This window comes from Arachis stenosperma, chromosome 2 (assembly GCF_014773155.1).
Source record: "Arachis stenosperma cultivar V10309 chromosome 2, arast.V10309.gnm1.PFL2, whole genome shotgun sequence".
In the NCBI taxonomy this organism is placed as follows: Eukaryota; Viridiplantae; Streptophyta; class Magnoliopsida; order Fabales; family Fabaceae; genus Arachis; species Arachis stenosperma.
In genome coordinates, this window is record NC_080378.1 from 66948051 (window position 1) to 66964553 (window position 16503).

Here is a 16503-nt window from a genome sequence, read left to right on the forward strand (position 1 = left end):
TAACTCTAACCATTATCCAACTCATAACCAACCCACCAACCAAAATGCTTACCATCCACCACCCACATCTCACAACCAACCACAAGCATCACCAGAATCTCAAAGAATCACCAACCTAGAAGCTTTGATGGACAAAATGTGGAAGCACCAAGAGATGATAGCTAAGAATCAAGAAGCCTCCATAAAGAATGTGGAGAGGCAAATTGGCTAGCTCTCTAAACAATTTGCAATAGAGAAGCCATCAAGTTCCTTCCCAAGTGACATAATTTCCAATCCTAAGGAAGAGTGCAAGGCTGTGCAGTTAAGAAGTGGGAGAACGTTAATAAGCAACAATGACGCTACAAAGAAGCCAGTGGAGAGCAGCAAAGGGCCAATAGGAAAGGAAAAGTCAACAGACACAGAAGAAACCGATGATCAAGATGTGATGCCAAACAAGAACACAAAAAAGAAAAAAAGAAAGAAGACAAGCCAACCAATTCACAAGAGAGAGAGGAGAAATTAATTCAAAGACAACAACAAAAGGAGAAAGCCTTCACTCCTTCATTGCCATATCCACAGAGGTTCAACAAAGAAACCAAGGATCATCATTTCCACAAATTCCTGGAGACTTTTAAGAAACTGGAGATAAACATCCCTATGGCCGAGGCATTAGAGCAGATGCCTCTATATGCCAAATTTCTAAAAGATTTTATCAACAAAAAGAGAAGTTGGAGTGAGAAGAAGACTGTGCTGCTCACTGAAGAATGTAGCGCTATGCTTCAAAAAGGAATCCCACCTAAGCTTAAAGATCCAGGGAGCTTTGTAGTTTCATGCACCATAGGTAAAATGACTCTAGACAAAGCTCTTTGTGATCTTGGAGCTAGTATCAACTTAATGCCCCTATCCATGATGAGGAAGCTTGCCATAGAAGAGCTCAAACCCACCAGGATGTCACTAGTCATGGCTGATAGATCAATCAAAACACCCAATGGAATTGTGGAAAACTTGGTAGTGAAGGTTGGGGAGTTTATCTTCCCTACGAACTTTGTAATCTTAGACACCGAAGAAGAAGGAAATAATTCAATCATCTTAGGAAGGCCATTTTTAGCAACTGCAAGAGCTATTATCGATGTGGAAAAAGGAGAAATGATCTTTAGGGTGCATAATGAGCAAATGGTCATCAATGTCTTCAAATCAATGCAACATCCTCCTGAACAAGAGAACTACATAAAGGTGGATATGATAGAAAGCCTGGTAGAGGAAACGTTAGAGGCCACTAGTCATGAGGAACAGGAAGAAGAAGTGGTAGAAATCTCCCGTGAAGACAAGGAGAAAGAGAAGCCAAAACAAGAGTTGAAGCCTCTCCCCTCTCACCTTAAATATGTGTTCCTAGGAGAAGAAGAGACCCTACCGGTGATCATTAACTCCTCCTTGAATGTGGAAGAAGAAACAAGGCTGATTGAAGTGCTGAAAGCTCAGAAAGCAGCCTTGGGGTGGACAATTGACGATATCAAAGGCATTAGCCCAGCCATTTGTATGCACAAAGTTTTGCTGGAAGAAGAATCAAAGCCTGTGGTTCAACCCCAAAGAAGGCTCAACCCAGCCATGAAGGAGGTAGTTTAAAAAGAAGTCATGAAGTTATGGAATGCTGGAATAATTTTTCCAATCTCTGACAACTCATGGGTGAGCTCGGTTCAAGTTGTACCAAAAAAAGGAGGAATGACGGTCATCACCAATGAGAAGAATGAGTTGATCCCTACTAGAACAGTGACTGGGTGGAGGATGTGCATAGATTATAGAAGACTGAATGATGCCACAAAGAAAGATCATTTTCCTCTCCCATTCATTGATCCGATGCTGGAAAGACTGGCCGGCCACGCCTATTATTGCTTCTTAGATGGGTATTCTGGGTACAATCAAATCGTGGTGGACCCCAAGGACCAAGAGAAGACTGCCTTCACATGTCCATTTGGAGTTTTTCTATACAGGAGGATGCCCTTTGGGCTATGCAATGCCCCAGCCACATTTCAGAGGTGTATGCTTTCCATTTTCTCTGACATGGTTGAAAAATTTTTAGAAGTCTTCATGGATGATTTTTCTGTTTTTGACAATTCATTCAATACTTGTTTGCATCATTTAACTCTTGTTTTGAAAAGATGCCAAGAAACTAACTTGGTCTTGAACTGGGAAAAATGCCATTTCATGGTTCCTGAAGGGATAATTCTTGGGCATAAAGTGTCATGCAAAGGTATAGAAGTTGATAAAGCCAAAATAGAAATTATTGAAAAACTTCCTATACCCGTTAATGTGAAAGCAGTAAGGAGTTTTCTTGGGCATGCTGGTTTCTACAGAAGGTTCATCAAAGATTTCTCAAAAATAGCAAAGCCATTGAGCAATTTGCTAGTGATTAACAACCTTTTCATCTTTGATGGCAACTATAAGCATGCCTTTGGAAACTTAAAGAGAAAACTCATCACAGCACCCATCATCACACCCCCTGATTGGAACATACCTTTTGAACTTATGTGTGATGCAAGTGACCCTGCTATTGGTGTTGTGCTAGGACAAAAGAAAGATAAGTTACACCAAGTCATATATTATGCCAGCAAAGTATTAAATGAAACACAGAAAAATTATACCACTACTGAGAAAGAACTTTTGGCAATTGTTTATGCATTTGATAAGTTTAGGCAATACTTGATTGGCTCAAAAGTTATAGTGTACACTGACCATGCTGCTCTCAAGTATTTAATGTCTAAACAGGATTCAAAAACAAGGCTTATCAGGTGGGTGCTGCTGCTATAAGAGTTTGATATTAAAGTGAGAGACAAGAAAGGAAGTGAGAATCAAGTGGCAGATCATTTATCAAGATTACCATAAGAAGCCTATCAAGATAGACCACAGCAAGTAAATGAGAATTTCCCTGATGAGCACCTGTTTCAAGTTCAACAAGCACCTTGGTTTACTGACATAGCAAATTACAAAGTAGGAAGGAAGATACCTCAAGAATTCTCCAAGTAACAAGTAAAAAAACTACTCAATGAAGCAAGGAAGTTCTTGTAGGACGAACCTTTTTTATTCAAGGGGTGCTCTGATGGAATGATTAGGAGGTGTGTCTCTGAAAATGAAATGAAGGACATATTGTGGCATTGTCATGGTTCAGCATACGGTGGACACTTTGGACCAGAGAGAACAGTTGCAAAGGTACTACAAAGCGGCTTCTATTGGCCAACTATCTTCAAGGATGCTAGAGAGTTTGTTCACCAATGCAATGAATGCCAAAGAGCTGGAGGATTAACAAAGAAGAATGAGATGCCTCAGAATTTCATCTTGGAAATAGAGCTATTTGACCTATGGGGCATTGATTTCATGGGACCTTTTCCCCCTTCTTACTCTTTTAGATACATCTTGGTAGCAGTGGAGTATGTCTCAAAGTGGGTGGAAGCCATAGCCACAACCACTTGTGATGCGCAGATTGTCCTTCAATTCCTCAAGAAGCATATTTTCACTAGGTATGGAGTACCCAAGGGTCTTGTCAGCAATGGTGGTGGTCACTTCTGCAACAAACAAATGGAGAAACTCCTCCACAAATATGGAGTAATCCATAAAGTAGCCACACCATACCACCCTCAGACTAATGGCCAGGCTGAATTAGCAAATAGAGAGTTGAAGAAAATTTTAGAAAAAATAGTGGGAAGCACAAGGAAAGATTGGGCCAGGAAGTTAGAAGATGCACTCTGGGCATACAGGACAGCTTTCAAAACTCCCATTGGAAAGTCCCCCTTTCAGCTATTATATGGAAAATCTTGTCACCTCCCTGTAGAGCTTGAACATAAAGCTTTTTGGGCCACTAAACTCCTCAACCTTGATTCTCAAGCAGTAGGAAAAAAGAGTCTGCTACAACTAAATGAGTTGGAGGAGTTTAGACTAGAAACTTATGAGAGTGCTAAGATATACAAGGAAAGAACTAAGAGGTGGCATGACAAGAAGATCTCAAAGAAAGAGTTCAAGCCAGGTCAGCAAGTGCTCCTGTATAACTCAAGGCTCAAGATCTTCCCTGGCAAGCTCAAGTCCAAATGGAAAGGTCCGTATCTAGTAACAAAAGTTTTTCCTTATGGAAGTCTTGAGCTGCTAGATGAAGCTACACAGAGCCACTTCACAGCAAATGGACACAGAGCAAAGCCTTACTTAGGAGGACAATGGGACAAGGAAAAAGAAGTTCAGAATCTAAACTGAACAAGCATGGAAGATGTCAAGCTAATGACAATAAAAGAGCGCTTGTTGGGAGGCAACCCAACCTGAGGTAGTTTTCTTTTCATAGCTTTTTCAATAAAAATGCTGAATAATTGGTATGCATTGCAAGGAGCTAAGTTTGGTGTTGCACACCAAAATAATTTAAGGGAGAATGAAGGATTCTAAGTTTGGTGTTCCACCAAAATCTCACTTAAAAGCACATTCTTACTTCCTGCACAATGCTAGCTCCAAGCAATCAGACAAATTATTCAACTATTTAACAGCTTTCTAGCTTTAATTCCATAACCTCTAGCAAAGACACAAGGATTTCACATATGGTTAACTTGCTGCATCAGAGGCAGTGGCAAGCAATTAAGTTTGGTGTTCTCACACCAAAATAAATCCAACAGACACACTCAATTCATGCATACTAACCATTCACTTAAAGGGGTTGAGAAGCAAGCAACTTTTGAGAATTATGCAGGAGAATATCCAATGTTTGAAGACAATTTGCATTGTGACTCAAAAGGGAGGCAACAGGAGGAAAAATGAAAAGCTGCAACTTAAAAGGTTGTATTTTCACTTGATCCGTGTTGTTGTGAAATGTTTTAATTCAGGAATTCTTGTATGTCTTGCTAAAGTGTTCATCTAGTTGCAAGTGAAGTTGTTTGATTAAGTATGCTGATCTGCATAAGTGTTTGTCATTCATTACTTAGCTTTAAATTTTGTTTTGTTTCCCTCGCTGTTTGAATAAAAGAGAGATGTTTGACTTAGAAAAGTAATTGTTCAATGTTGCAAAAGTTAGAATGAAAGTTAGTGGTGGTATGTGTTTGATTCAATTGTTAGCTCATAGAATAATTCCTGCATAATGACATGTTACTTGAAGCTTAAGCTAGTTTGCTGCTATGATCCTTCAATTAATGAAAGTCCCTTGAAAATAAATCAAAACCAAAAGAAAAATAAGAAGAAAAAGCCAAAAGCTGGCAAAGAAACAAATAATAAGGCTAGACACCAATAGCTTGGACCCTAGGACACATGCCTGTGGTGTTTTTGTACTAGGATATGCTTGGACAAGTAAGTTCTAAGGAGTATTTCAAAACTTGGCCACTTAGATCAATTGATTTGGGATTGCCAACTGAAAGTCCACAATAAAGAGCAACCTAGCTACAAAACATTTAGTTATCCAAAGAGATGCTGGGCATCAATGATCCTAGGAAGAAAAAATGAGCCATGTGTCTGTGGTGAAGAAATGTCGAGTGAAATTAAGCCAAAGACCACTGCAACATTTGCCACCAAGCCTTCAATAAATAATAAGCTCTCTAATGCAAAAGAAAAAAGAAAAAGCTAACAAGGGAAATAAGCAAGAAGTAAGGTATTGTAGCAGCAACCTTGGTGAACCCTTTAGGAGACATTGTTTGTTTTAACAGCAAGTAATAAATGAACTACTATTGATCTGCATAAAACCCCATAAACCAAATTCAACTATCTGCCTAATAAGGACATATATACTTCTCTATTTCATTATATCTTCTCTTATGTTTAGTGCTTGCTTGGGGACAAGCAAGATTTAAGTTTGGTGTTGTGATGACAAGTCATCATATGCCTATTTTTCAAGCTAATTTCACTTGTTTCACTAGTTTTTATGCACTTTCTTGCATTCTAAGTAAGTAATTTGGAATGGAAATGCATGGTTTCTTTGAATCAAACAACCACCATTTAATTGATGCTAAATCATGAGGTTTAAGCTAAATTCTATTGATTTTTAATGATTTATAAACCTTGTGAATTTGGTGATACTTTGATTGGTTGTTTTGATTATTTGTAGGTGAAGAAAAGAAGAAAACAAGAAAGTGTGGCTTAAGAAGTGTGGCCCAAGGAAGAAAAGAGTGTGGCAAAGGAAACAATGAAGCATGGCGCATGGAAGGAGGAAGCACACTGCTCTCCAAGGGAGCACAACAATGAACCAAGCATACAAAGCTTCAATGCTCTACCCCCGTTGAGAGCGTAGCACAACTTTAAGCCAAGAAACAAGGAAGAACAAAAACATTCCTCTGCCCTCCTTGAGAGCATTATCGGGCTCCAACCAAAATAATTGCAAGGGGAAATGTTTGCCAATGCTTGCCAGAAGTTTCGAACTCATGAGCAAGGGGGAGTGGGGAGCGCTACACACAAAGGAAAATGAGCCACACTTGGCCAAAATGCCACTCCCAAGATTCGAACTCAACACCTTAAGGAAGCAAGGAGAAAGGCGCCACTTCCTTCACAAAGAAAAAGGGTCAGCGTATGCCTTCAGCCAGGATCGAACCAGGGACCTCCCCTTGGAAGCACTACTGCTCCGCTCATAAGGAGAGCAGAGCGCTACTCCTTGGCACAAACAAACAACAATGACACGGACTTGGAGCGCGCAAGACACACGCACAGGCCACTACTCCGCTCTCCACAAGAGCAGGGTAATCTCCTGATGCATCTCCAAGCCACTGCTCCACTCTCCACAAGAGCAGAGCATCCTCCTGGGAGCAACTTAGGCTGAAATTCAATCAAAAATCCAATTAAATTAAAATCTTCACCAAATTGAAAGCCCATCCAAATTCTAAAATCTAAGAATAGAAAGTGTATAAATAGAGGCTAGTTTGATTTAGTTAGGACTTTTACCTTGAATATTTTTTTTTACTTTTACCTCTAGACTTTACTTAAGATTTTTCTTTCAAAAACATTCATTGGGAGCTTTTACTTTTGAATCTAGATCTTAGAGAATTGGGAAGGAGAATTGATCTCTCTTCTTCCTTGTTCTTGCTTGAGCACTTTTTATTTTTCTTGCTTTGGATCTTGGGTGGAGAATTAAAGAACTTCTGTTTCAATCTCACCTTGAGATCTCTTGTTTACTTTCTCTGCATAATTGAATTTCACTTTCCGTTTACTGCTTCATCTTCTATTCTTCCTGCAATTTACTTTTCTTTATTTCTTTTGCAATTGTTCTTGTTGGATCAAGGAAGGATTTGAGATCTAGACTTGTTTTCTAGTCTCTTCCACTCCTGAGATCTTCAACCATCTTTTATTTTGCTGCAATTAAGCACAAGCCATTTTCTATTTTACGTTTCAAAGTATTCTACCTTTACCATTTGAGATCTACTTCAATTCAATTCATCTTCTACTCTTCTCTTTAATGAATTTACTTCTGCTTGTTTAAATTCTGCAATCCCAATTCCCAATTCCTTTTATGATTCAAGCAATTTACATTTCTTGCACTTTAAGATTCAGTTATTTACATTTCTTGCAATCTAAGTGGTGCACGAAATCGTGATCATCAATGGCGCCATCAACATGGTACGCTCAATTGCAATCTCAAATCTTTATCACAACTTCGCACAACTAACCAGCAAGTGCACTGGGTCGTCCAAGTAATAAACCTTACGCGAGTAAGGGTCGATCCCACGGAGATTGTTCGTATGAAGCAAGCTATGGTCATCTTGTAAATCTCAGTCAGGTAGATTCAAATGGTTATGGATGATTTATGAATAAAGCATAAAATAAAGATAGAGATACTTATGTAATTCATTGGTGAGAATTTCAGATAAGCGTATAGAGATGCTTTGTCCCTTCCGTCTCTCTGCTTTCCTACTGTCTTCATCCAATCCTTCTTACTCCTTTCCATGGCAAGCTGTATGTTGGGCATCACCGTTGTCAGTGGCTACAGTCCCGTTCTCTCAGTGAAAATGTTCAACGCACTCTGTCACAGCACGACTAATCATCTGTCGGTTCTCAATCAGGTTGGAATAGAATCCATTGATTCTTTTGCATCTGTCACTAACGCCCAGCCTTCAGGAGTTTGAAGCTCGTCACAGTCATTCAATCCTTGAATCTTACTTAAAATACCACAGACAAGGTTTAGACCATCTGGATTCTCTTGAATGCCGCCATCAATTCTAGCTTATACCACGAAGATTCTGATTAAGGAATCCAAGAGATATCCACTCAATCTAAGGTAGAACGGAGGTGGTTGTCAGGCACACGTTCATAGGTGAGAATGATGATGAGTGTCACAGATCATCACATTCATCAAGTTGAGGAACAAGTGATATCTTAGAACAAGAACAAGCTGAATTGAATAGAAGAACAATAGTAATTGGATTAATACTCGAGGTACAGCAGAGCTCCACACCTTAATCTATGGTGTGTAGAAACTCCACCGTTGAAAATACATAAGTGATAATGGTGATCATTGGCTTCGGCCCCAGAGAGGGAACCAGAAGAACCAAGATGAAAATACAATAGCAAAAGGTCCTATTTGTAGAGAACTAGTAGCTTAGGGTTTACAAATATGAGTAAATGACATAAAAATCCACTTCCGGGCCTACTTGGTGTGTGCTTGGGCTGTTCATTGAAGCTTTCATGTGTAGAGACTTTTCTTGGAGTTAAACGCCAGCTTTTGTGCCAGTTTGGGCGTTTAACTCCCATTCTTGTGCCAGTTCCGGCGTTAAACGCCACAATTCTTGAGCTGACTTGGAACGCCAGTTTGGGCCATTAAATCTCGGGCAAAGTATAGACTATTATACATTGCTGGAAAGCCCAGGATGTCGATTTTCCAACGCAATTGAAACCGCGCCAATTGGGCTTCTGTAGCTCCAGAAAATCCAATTCGAGTGCAGGGAGGTCAGAATCTAACAGCATCTGCAGTCCTTTTCAGCCTCTGAATCAGATTTTTGCTCAGGTCCTTCAATTTCAGCCAGAAAATACCTGAAATCATAGAAAAACACACAAACTCATAGTAAAGTCCAGAAAAGTGAATTTTAGCTAAAAACTAATAAAAATGTAATAAAAACTAACTAAAACATACTAAAAACATACTGAAAACAATGCCAAAAAGCGTATAAATTATCCGCTCATCACAACACCAAACTTAAATTGTTGCTTGTCCCCAAGCAACTGAAAATCAAATAAGATAAAAAGAAGAAAATATGCAATCAATTCCAAAAACATCTTTGAAGATCAGTATTAATTAGATGAGCGGGGCTTTTAGCTTTTTGCCTCTGAACAGTTTTGGCATCTCACTCTATCCTTTGAAATTCCGAATGATTAGCTTCTATAGGAACTCAGAATCCAGATAGTGTTATTGATTCTCCTAGTTAAGTATGATGATTCTTGAACACAGCTACTTTATGAGTCTTGGCCGTGGCCCAAAGCACTCTGTCTTCCAGTATTACCATCGGATACATACATGCCACAGACACATAATTGGGTGAACCTTTTCAGATCGTGACTCAGCTTTGCTAGAGTCCCCAATTAGAGGTGTCCAGGGTTCTTAAGCACACTCTTTTTGCCTTGGATCACAACTTTATTTCTTTCTCTTCCTTTTTTTTCTTATCATTTTTTTTTTGAATATTCACTGCTTTTTCTTGCTTCAACAATCATTTTTATGATTTTTCAGATCCTCAGTAACATGTCTCCTTTTTCATCATTCTTACAAGAGCCAATCATTCATGAACAACAAATTCAAAAGACATATGCACTGTTCAAGCATACATTCAGAAACCAAAAGTATTGCCACCACATCAAAATAATTAATCTGTTATAAAATTTAAAATTCATGCAATTCTTCTCTTTTTCAATTAAGAACATTTTTCATTTAAGAAAGGTGATGGATTCATAGGACATTCATAACTTTAAGGCATAGACACTAAGACACTAATGATCATAAGACAAAAACATAGATAAACATTAGCATGAAAATTCGAAAAACAGGAAAATAAAGAACAAGGAAATTAAAGAACGGGTCCACCTTAGTGATGGCGGCTTGTTCTTCCTCTTGAAGATCTTATGGAGTGCTTGAGCTCCTCAATGTCTCTTCCTTGCCTTTGTTGCTCCTCTCTCATGATTCTTTGATCTTCTCTAATTTCATGGAGGAGGATGGAATGTTCTTGGTGCTCCACCCTTAGTTGTCCCATGTTGGAACTCAATTCTCCTAGGGAGTTGTTGATTTGCTCCCAATAGTTTTGTGGAGGAAAGTGCATCCCTTGAGGCATCTCAGGGATTTCATGATGAGTAGGATCTCTTGTTTGCTCCATCCTTTTCTTAGTGATGGGCTTGTCCTCATCAATGAGGATGTCTCCCTCTATGTCAATTCTAACTGAATAACAGAGGTGACAAATGAGATGAGGAAAGGCTAACCTTGCCAAGGTAGAGGACTTGTTCGCCACCTTATAAAGTTCTTGGGATATAACCTCATGAACTTCTACCTCCTCTCCAATCATGATGCTATGAATGATGATAGCCCGGTCTATAGTAACTTCAGACCAGTTGCTAGTGGGAATGATTGAGCGTTGGATAAACTCCACCCATCCCCTAGCCACGGGCTTGAGGTCATGCCTTCTCAGTTGAACCGGCTTCCCTCTTGAATCTCTCTTCCATTGAGCACCCTCTTCACAAATGTCTTTGAGGATTTGGTCCAACCTTTGATCAAAGTTGACCCTTCTAGTGTAAGGGTGTTCATCTCCTTGCATCATGGGCAAGTTGAATGCCAACCTTACATTTTCTGGACAAAAATCTAAGCATTTCCCCCGAACCATTGTAAGCCAATTCTTTGGGTCCAGGGTCACACTTTGATCATGGTTCTTGGTGATCCATGCATTGGCATAGAACTCTTGAACCATTAAGATTCTGACTTGTTGAATAGGGTTAGTAAGAACTTCCCAACCTCTTCTTCGGATCTCATGTCGGATCTCTGGATATTCACTCTTTTTGAGTTTGAAAGGGACCTCGGGGATCACCTTCTTCATGGCCACAACTTCATAGAAGTGGTCTTGATTCACCCTTGAGATGAATCTCTCCATCTCCCATGACTCGGAGGTGGAAGCTTTTGCCTTCCCTTTCCTCTTTCTAGAGGTTTCTCCGGCCTTAGGTGCCATAAATGGTTATGGAAAAACAAAAAGCAATACTTTTACCACACCAAACTTAGAAGGTTTGCTCGTCCTCGAGCAAAAGAGGAAAGAAGATAGTAGAAGAAGAAGAAATGGAGGAGATGGAGGAGGCTTTGTGGTTCGGCCAAGGGGGATAAGTTGTGTTTAGGTTGTGTGAAAATGAAGGAGTGAAGATGGGTTTATATAGGGGTGGAGAGAGGGGTAGGGTTCGGCCATTATGGGTGGGTTTGGGAGGGAAAGTGGTTTGAATTTGAATGGTGAGGTAGGTGGGGTTTTATGAAGAATGGATGTGAGTGGTGAAGAGGATAGTGGGATTTGATAGGTGAGGGGTTTTTGGAGAAGAGGTGTTGAGGTGATTGGTGAATGTGTGAAGAAGAGAGAGAGTGGTGGGGTAGGTGGGGATCCTGTGGGATCCACAGATCCTGAGGTGTCAAGAAAAATTCATCCCTACACCAAGTGGCGAGCAAAAATGCTCTTTATGCCAATTCTGTTTGGCTGGTGCCCATTTCTGGCGTTTAACGCCAGCTTCTTGCCCTTTTCTAGCGTTTAACGCCAGTCTGGTGCCCCTTTCTGGCGTTAAACGCCCAGAATGGTGCCAGACTGGGCGTTAAACGCCCATTTGTTGCCTTTACTGGCGTTTAAACGCCAGCAAGGTTTTCCTCCAGGGTGTGCTGTTTTTCTTTCTGTTTTTCATTCTGTTTTTGCTTTTTCAATTAATTTTGTGGCTTTCCATGATCATCAACCTACAGAAAATATAAAATAACAAAGGAAAATAGATAAATATAATATTGGGTTGCCTCCCAACAAGCACTTCTTTAATGTCAGTAGCTTGACAGTGGGCTCTCATGGAACCTCACAGATACTCAGAGCAATGTTAGAACCTCCCAACACCAAACTTAGAGTTTGAATGTGGGGGTTCAACACCAAACTTAGAAGTTGGTTGTGGCCTCCCAACACCAAACTTAGAGTTTGACTGTGGGGGCTCTGTTTGACTATATTTTGAGAGAAGCTTTTCATGCTTTCTCTCCACGGTAACAGAGGGATATCCTTGAGCCTTAAACACAAAGGATTCTACATTCATTTGAATGATCAATTCTCCTCTGTCAACATCAATCACAGTCTTTGCTGTGGCTAGGAAGGGTCTGCCAAGGATGATGGATTCATCCATGCACTTCCCAGTCTCTAGGACTATGAAATAAGCAGGGATGTAATGGTCTTCAACCTTTACCAAAACATCCTCTACAAGTCCATAAGCTTGTTTTCTTGAATTATCTGTCATCTTTAGTGAGATTCTTGCAGCTTGTACCTCAAAGATCCCTAGCTTCTCCATTACAGAGAGAGGCATGAGGTTTATGCTTGACCCTAGGTCTCACAGAGCCTTCTTAAAGGTCATGGTGCCTATGGTACATGGTATTGAGAACTTCCCAGGGTCCTGTCTCTTTTGAGGTAATTTCTGCCTAGTCAAGTCATCCAATTCTTTGGTGAGCATAGGGGGTTCATCCTCCCAAGTCTCATTACCAAATAACTTGTCATTTAGCTTCATGATTGCTCCAAGGTACTTAGCAACTTGCTCTTCAGTGACATATTCGTCCTCTTCAGAGGAAGAATACTCATCAGAGCTCAAGAATGGCAGAAGTAATTCCAATGAAATCTCTATGGTCTCAGTGTGAGCCTCAGATTCCCATCGTTCCTCATTAGGGAACTCATTGGAGGCCAGTGGACGTCTACTGAGGTCTTCCTCATTGGTGATCACTGCCTCTTCCTCCTCTCCAAATTCGGCCATGTTGATGGCCTTGCACTCTCCTTTTGGATTCTCTTCTGTATTGCTTGGAATAGTACTAGGAAGGAGTTCAGTAACTTTCTTACTCAGCTGACCCACTTGTGCCTCCAAGTTTCTAATGGAGGACCTTGTTTCAGTCATGAAACTTTGAGTGGTTTTGATTAGATCAGAGACTATGGTTGCTAAGTCAGAGTGGCTCTGCTTAGAATTCTCTGTCTGTTGCTGAGAAGATGATGGAAAAGGCTTGCCATTGCTAAACCTGTTTCTTCCACTATTATTGTTGTTGAAACCTTGTTGAGGTCTCTGTTGATCCTTCCATGAGAGATTTGGATGATTTCTCCATGAAGGATTATAGGTGTTTCCATAGGGTTCTCCCATGTAGTTCACCTCTTCCATTGATGGGTTCTCAGGATCATAAGCTTCTTCTTCAGATGAAGAGATCCTCCAGCAGAGCTGTCCAATGACATCTTGGACAGTTCAGACAGACCATCATAGAAGATACCTATGATGCTCCATTCAGAAAGCATGTCAGAAAGACACTTTCTGATCAATTGTTTGTATCTTTTCCAAGATTCATAGAGGGATTCCACTTCCTTCTGTCTGAAGGTTTGGACTTCCACTCTAAGCTTACTCAATTTTTGAGGTGGAAAGAACTTTGCCAAGAAGGCATTGACTAGCTTTTCCCAAGAGTTCAGGCTTTCTTTAGGTTGTGAGTCCAACTATATCCTAGCTCTGTCTCTTATAGCAAAAGGGAATAGCATAAGTCTGTAGACCTCAGGGTCAACCCCATTGGTCTTGACAGTGTCATAGATTTGCAAGAATTCAGCTAAAAACTAATGAGGATCTTCCAATGGAAGTCCATGGAACTTGCAATTCTGTTGCATTAGAGAAACTAATTGAGGCTTAAGCTCAAAGTTGTTTGCTCCAATGGCAGGGATAGAGATGCTTCTCCCATAGAAGTCGGGAGTAGGTGCAGTAAAGTCACCCAGCACCTTCCTTGCATTGTTGGCATTGTTGTTGTTTTCGGCTGCCATGGGTTCTTCTTCTTTGAAGATTTCTGTTAGGTCCTCTACAGAGAATTGTGCTTTAGCTTCTCTTAGCTTTCTCTTCAAGGTCCTTTCAGGTTCAGGGTCAGCCTCAACAAGAATGCTTTTGTCTTTGCTCCTGCTCATATGAAAGAGAAGAAAACAAGAAAATATGGAATCCTCTATGTCACAGTATAGAGATTCCTTGAGGTGTCAGAGGAATAGAAAGAAGAGGTAGAAGAATTCGAAATTATCAAGAAAGATGGAGTTTGAATTGTGCATTGAGGAGGAGTGTTAGTCCATAAATAGAAGGATGTGAGAAGAGGGGAAGAAATTTTCAAAAATAAATTAAAAGGATTTTAAAAACATTTTGAAAAATTGAAGAATGATTTTCGAAAAATAAGATTGGGAAAGAAATAAAGTGATTTTTGAAAAAAATTTTGAAACTAGAAATCAAAAAGATATGATTGAAAACTATTTTGAAAAAGATGTGATTAAAAGATATGATTGAAAAGATATGGTTTTAAAAAGATATGATTGAGAAGATATGATTGAAAAACAATTTAAAAAGATTTGATTTTTAAAATTAATGACTTGGCTAACAAGAAATTTAAAAGATATGATTCAGACATTAAACCTTTCTCAACAGAAAAGGCAACGTAATTAAGATGTTGAATCAAATCATTAATTGTTAGCAAGTATTTTTTAAAATGGAAAGAAATTGATTTTGAAAATATATGATTGAAAATATATGATTTGAAAAAGATTTGATTTTGAAAAATTTTGAAAACTTGAAAAAAATTTGAATTAAAAACAAAACCTTCCCTCTTGTGCCATCCTGGCGTTAAACGCCCAGAATGGTATACATTCTGGCGTTTAACGCCCAAAATGCTACCCTTTTGGGCGTTAAAAGCACAGCCAGGTACCCTGGCTGGCGTTTAAACGCCAGTTTTCCTTCCTCACTGGGCGTTTTGAACGCCTAGCTTTTCTGTGTAATTCCTCTGCTGTATGTTCTGAATCTTTAATTCTCTATATTATTGACTTGAAAAGACACAAATTAAATTTTTTTTTTTGGATTTTTAATAATGAGGAATAATCAAAATGAAACTAAGATCAAATAAACAATGCATGCAAGACACCAATTGAAAAGCTTGGAACTGAGTGGTTAAAGTCGTGATCCAAAGCAAAAGAGTATGCTTAAGAACTCTGGACACCTCTAACTGGAGACTCTAGCAAAGCTGAGTCACAATCTGAAAAGGTTCACTCAGTTATGTGTATGTGGCATTAATGTATCCGGTGGTAATACTGGAAAACAAGATGCTTAGGGTCATAGCCAAGACTCATAAGTAGCTGTGTTCAAGAATCAACATACTTGACTAGGAGAATCAATAACACTATCTGAATTCTGAGTTCCTATGGATGCCAATCATTCTGAACTTCAAAGGATAAAATGAGATGCCTGGTGCACGAAATTGTGATCATCAATGGCGCCATCAACATGGTACGCTCAATTGCAATCTCAAATCTTTATCACAACTTCGCACAACTAACCAGCAAGTGCACTGGGTCATCCAAGTAATAAACCTTACGCGAGTAAGGGTCGATCCCACGGAGATTGTTGGTATGAAGCAAGCTATGGTCATCTTGTAAATCTCAGTCAAGCAGATTCAAATGGTTATGGATGATTTATGAATAAAGCATAAAATAAAGATAGAGATACTTATGTAATTCATTGGTGAGAATTTCAGATAAGCGTATGGAGATGCTTTGTCCCTTTCGTCTCTCTGCTTTCCTACTGTCTTCATCCAATCCTTCTTACTCCTTTCCATGGCAAGCTGTATGTTGGGCATCACCATTGTCAGTGGCTACAGTCCCGTCCTCTCAGTGAAAATGTTCAAGGCGCTCTGTCACAGCACGGCTAATCATCTGTCGGTTCTCAATCAGGTTGGAATAGAATCCATTGATTCTTTTGCATCTGTCACTAACGCCCAGCCTTCAGGAGTTTGAAGCTCATCACAGTCATTCAATCCTTGAATCTTACTCAGAATACCACAGACAAGGTTTAGACCTTCTGGATTCTCTTGAATGCCGCCATCAATTCTAGCTTATACCACAAAGATTCTGATTAAGAAATCCAAGAGATATCCACTCAATCTAAGGTAGAACGGAGGTGGATGTCAGGAACACGTTCATAGGTGAGAATGATGATGAGTGTCACAGATTATCACATTCATCAAGTTGAGGAACAAGTGATATCTTAGAACAAGAACAAGCTGAATTGAATAGAAGAACAATAGTAATTGCATTAATACTCGAGGTACAGCAGAGCTCCACACCTTAATCTATGGTGTGTAGAAACTCCACCGTTGAAAATACATAAGTGATAATGGTGATCATTGGCTTCGGCCCCAAAGAGGGAACCAGAAGAACCAAGATGAAAATACAATAGCAAAAGGTCCTATTTGTAGAGAACTAGTAGCTTAGGGTTTACAAAGATGAGTAAATGACATAAAAATCCACTTCCGGGCCCACTTGGTGTGTGCTTGGGCTGAGCATTGAAGCTTTCATGTGT

At 39.7% G+C, this 16503-nt stretch overlaps 1 protein-coding gene across 1 annotated transcript; it reads left to right on the forward strand.

The window, feature by feature from the left end:
• The first annotated feature begins 2181 nt into the window (after positions 1-2181).
• On the forward strand, positions 2182-4215 carry LOC130962958 (uncharacterized). The gene is made up of 3 exons (XM_057889114.1): positions 2182-2765; positions 3087-3183; positions 3454-4215. Exons 1-3 carry the CDS (start codon positions 2182-2184, stop codon positions 4213-4215), a joined length of 1443 nt encoding a protein of 480 aa, XP_057745097.1.
• Positions 4216-16503: the final 12288 nt, after the last annotated feature.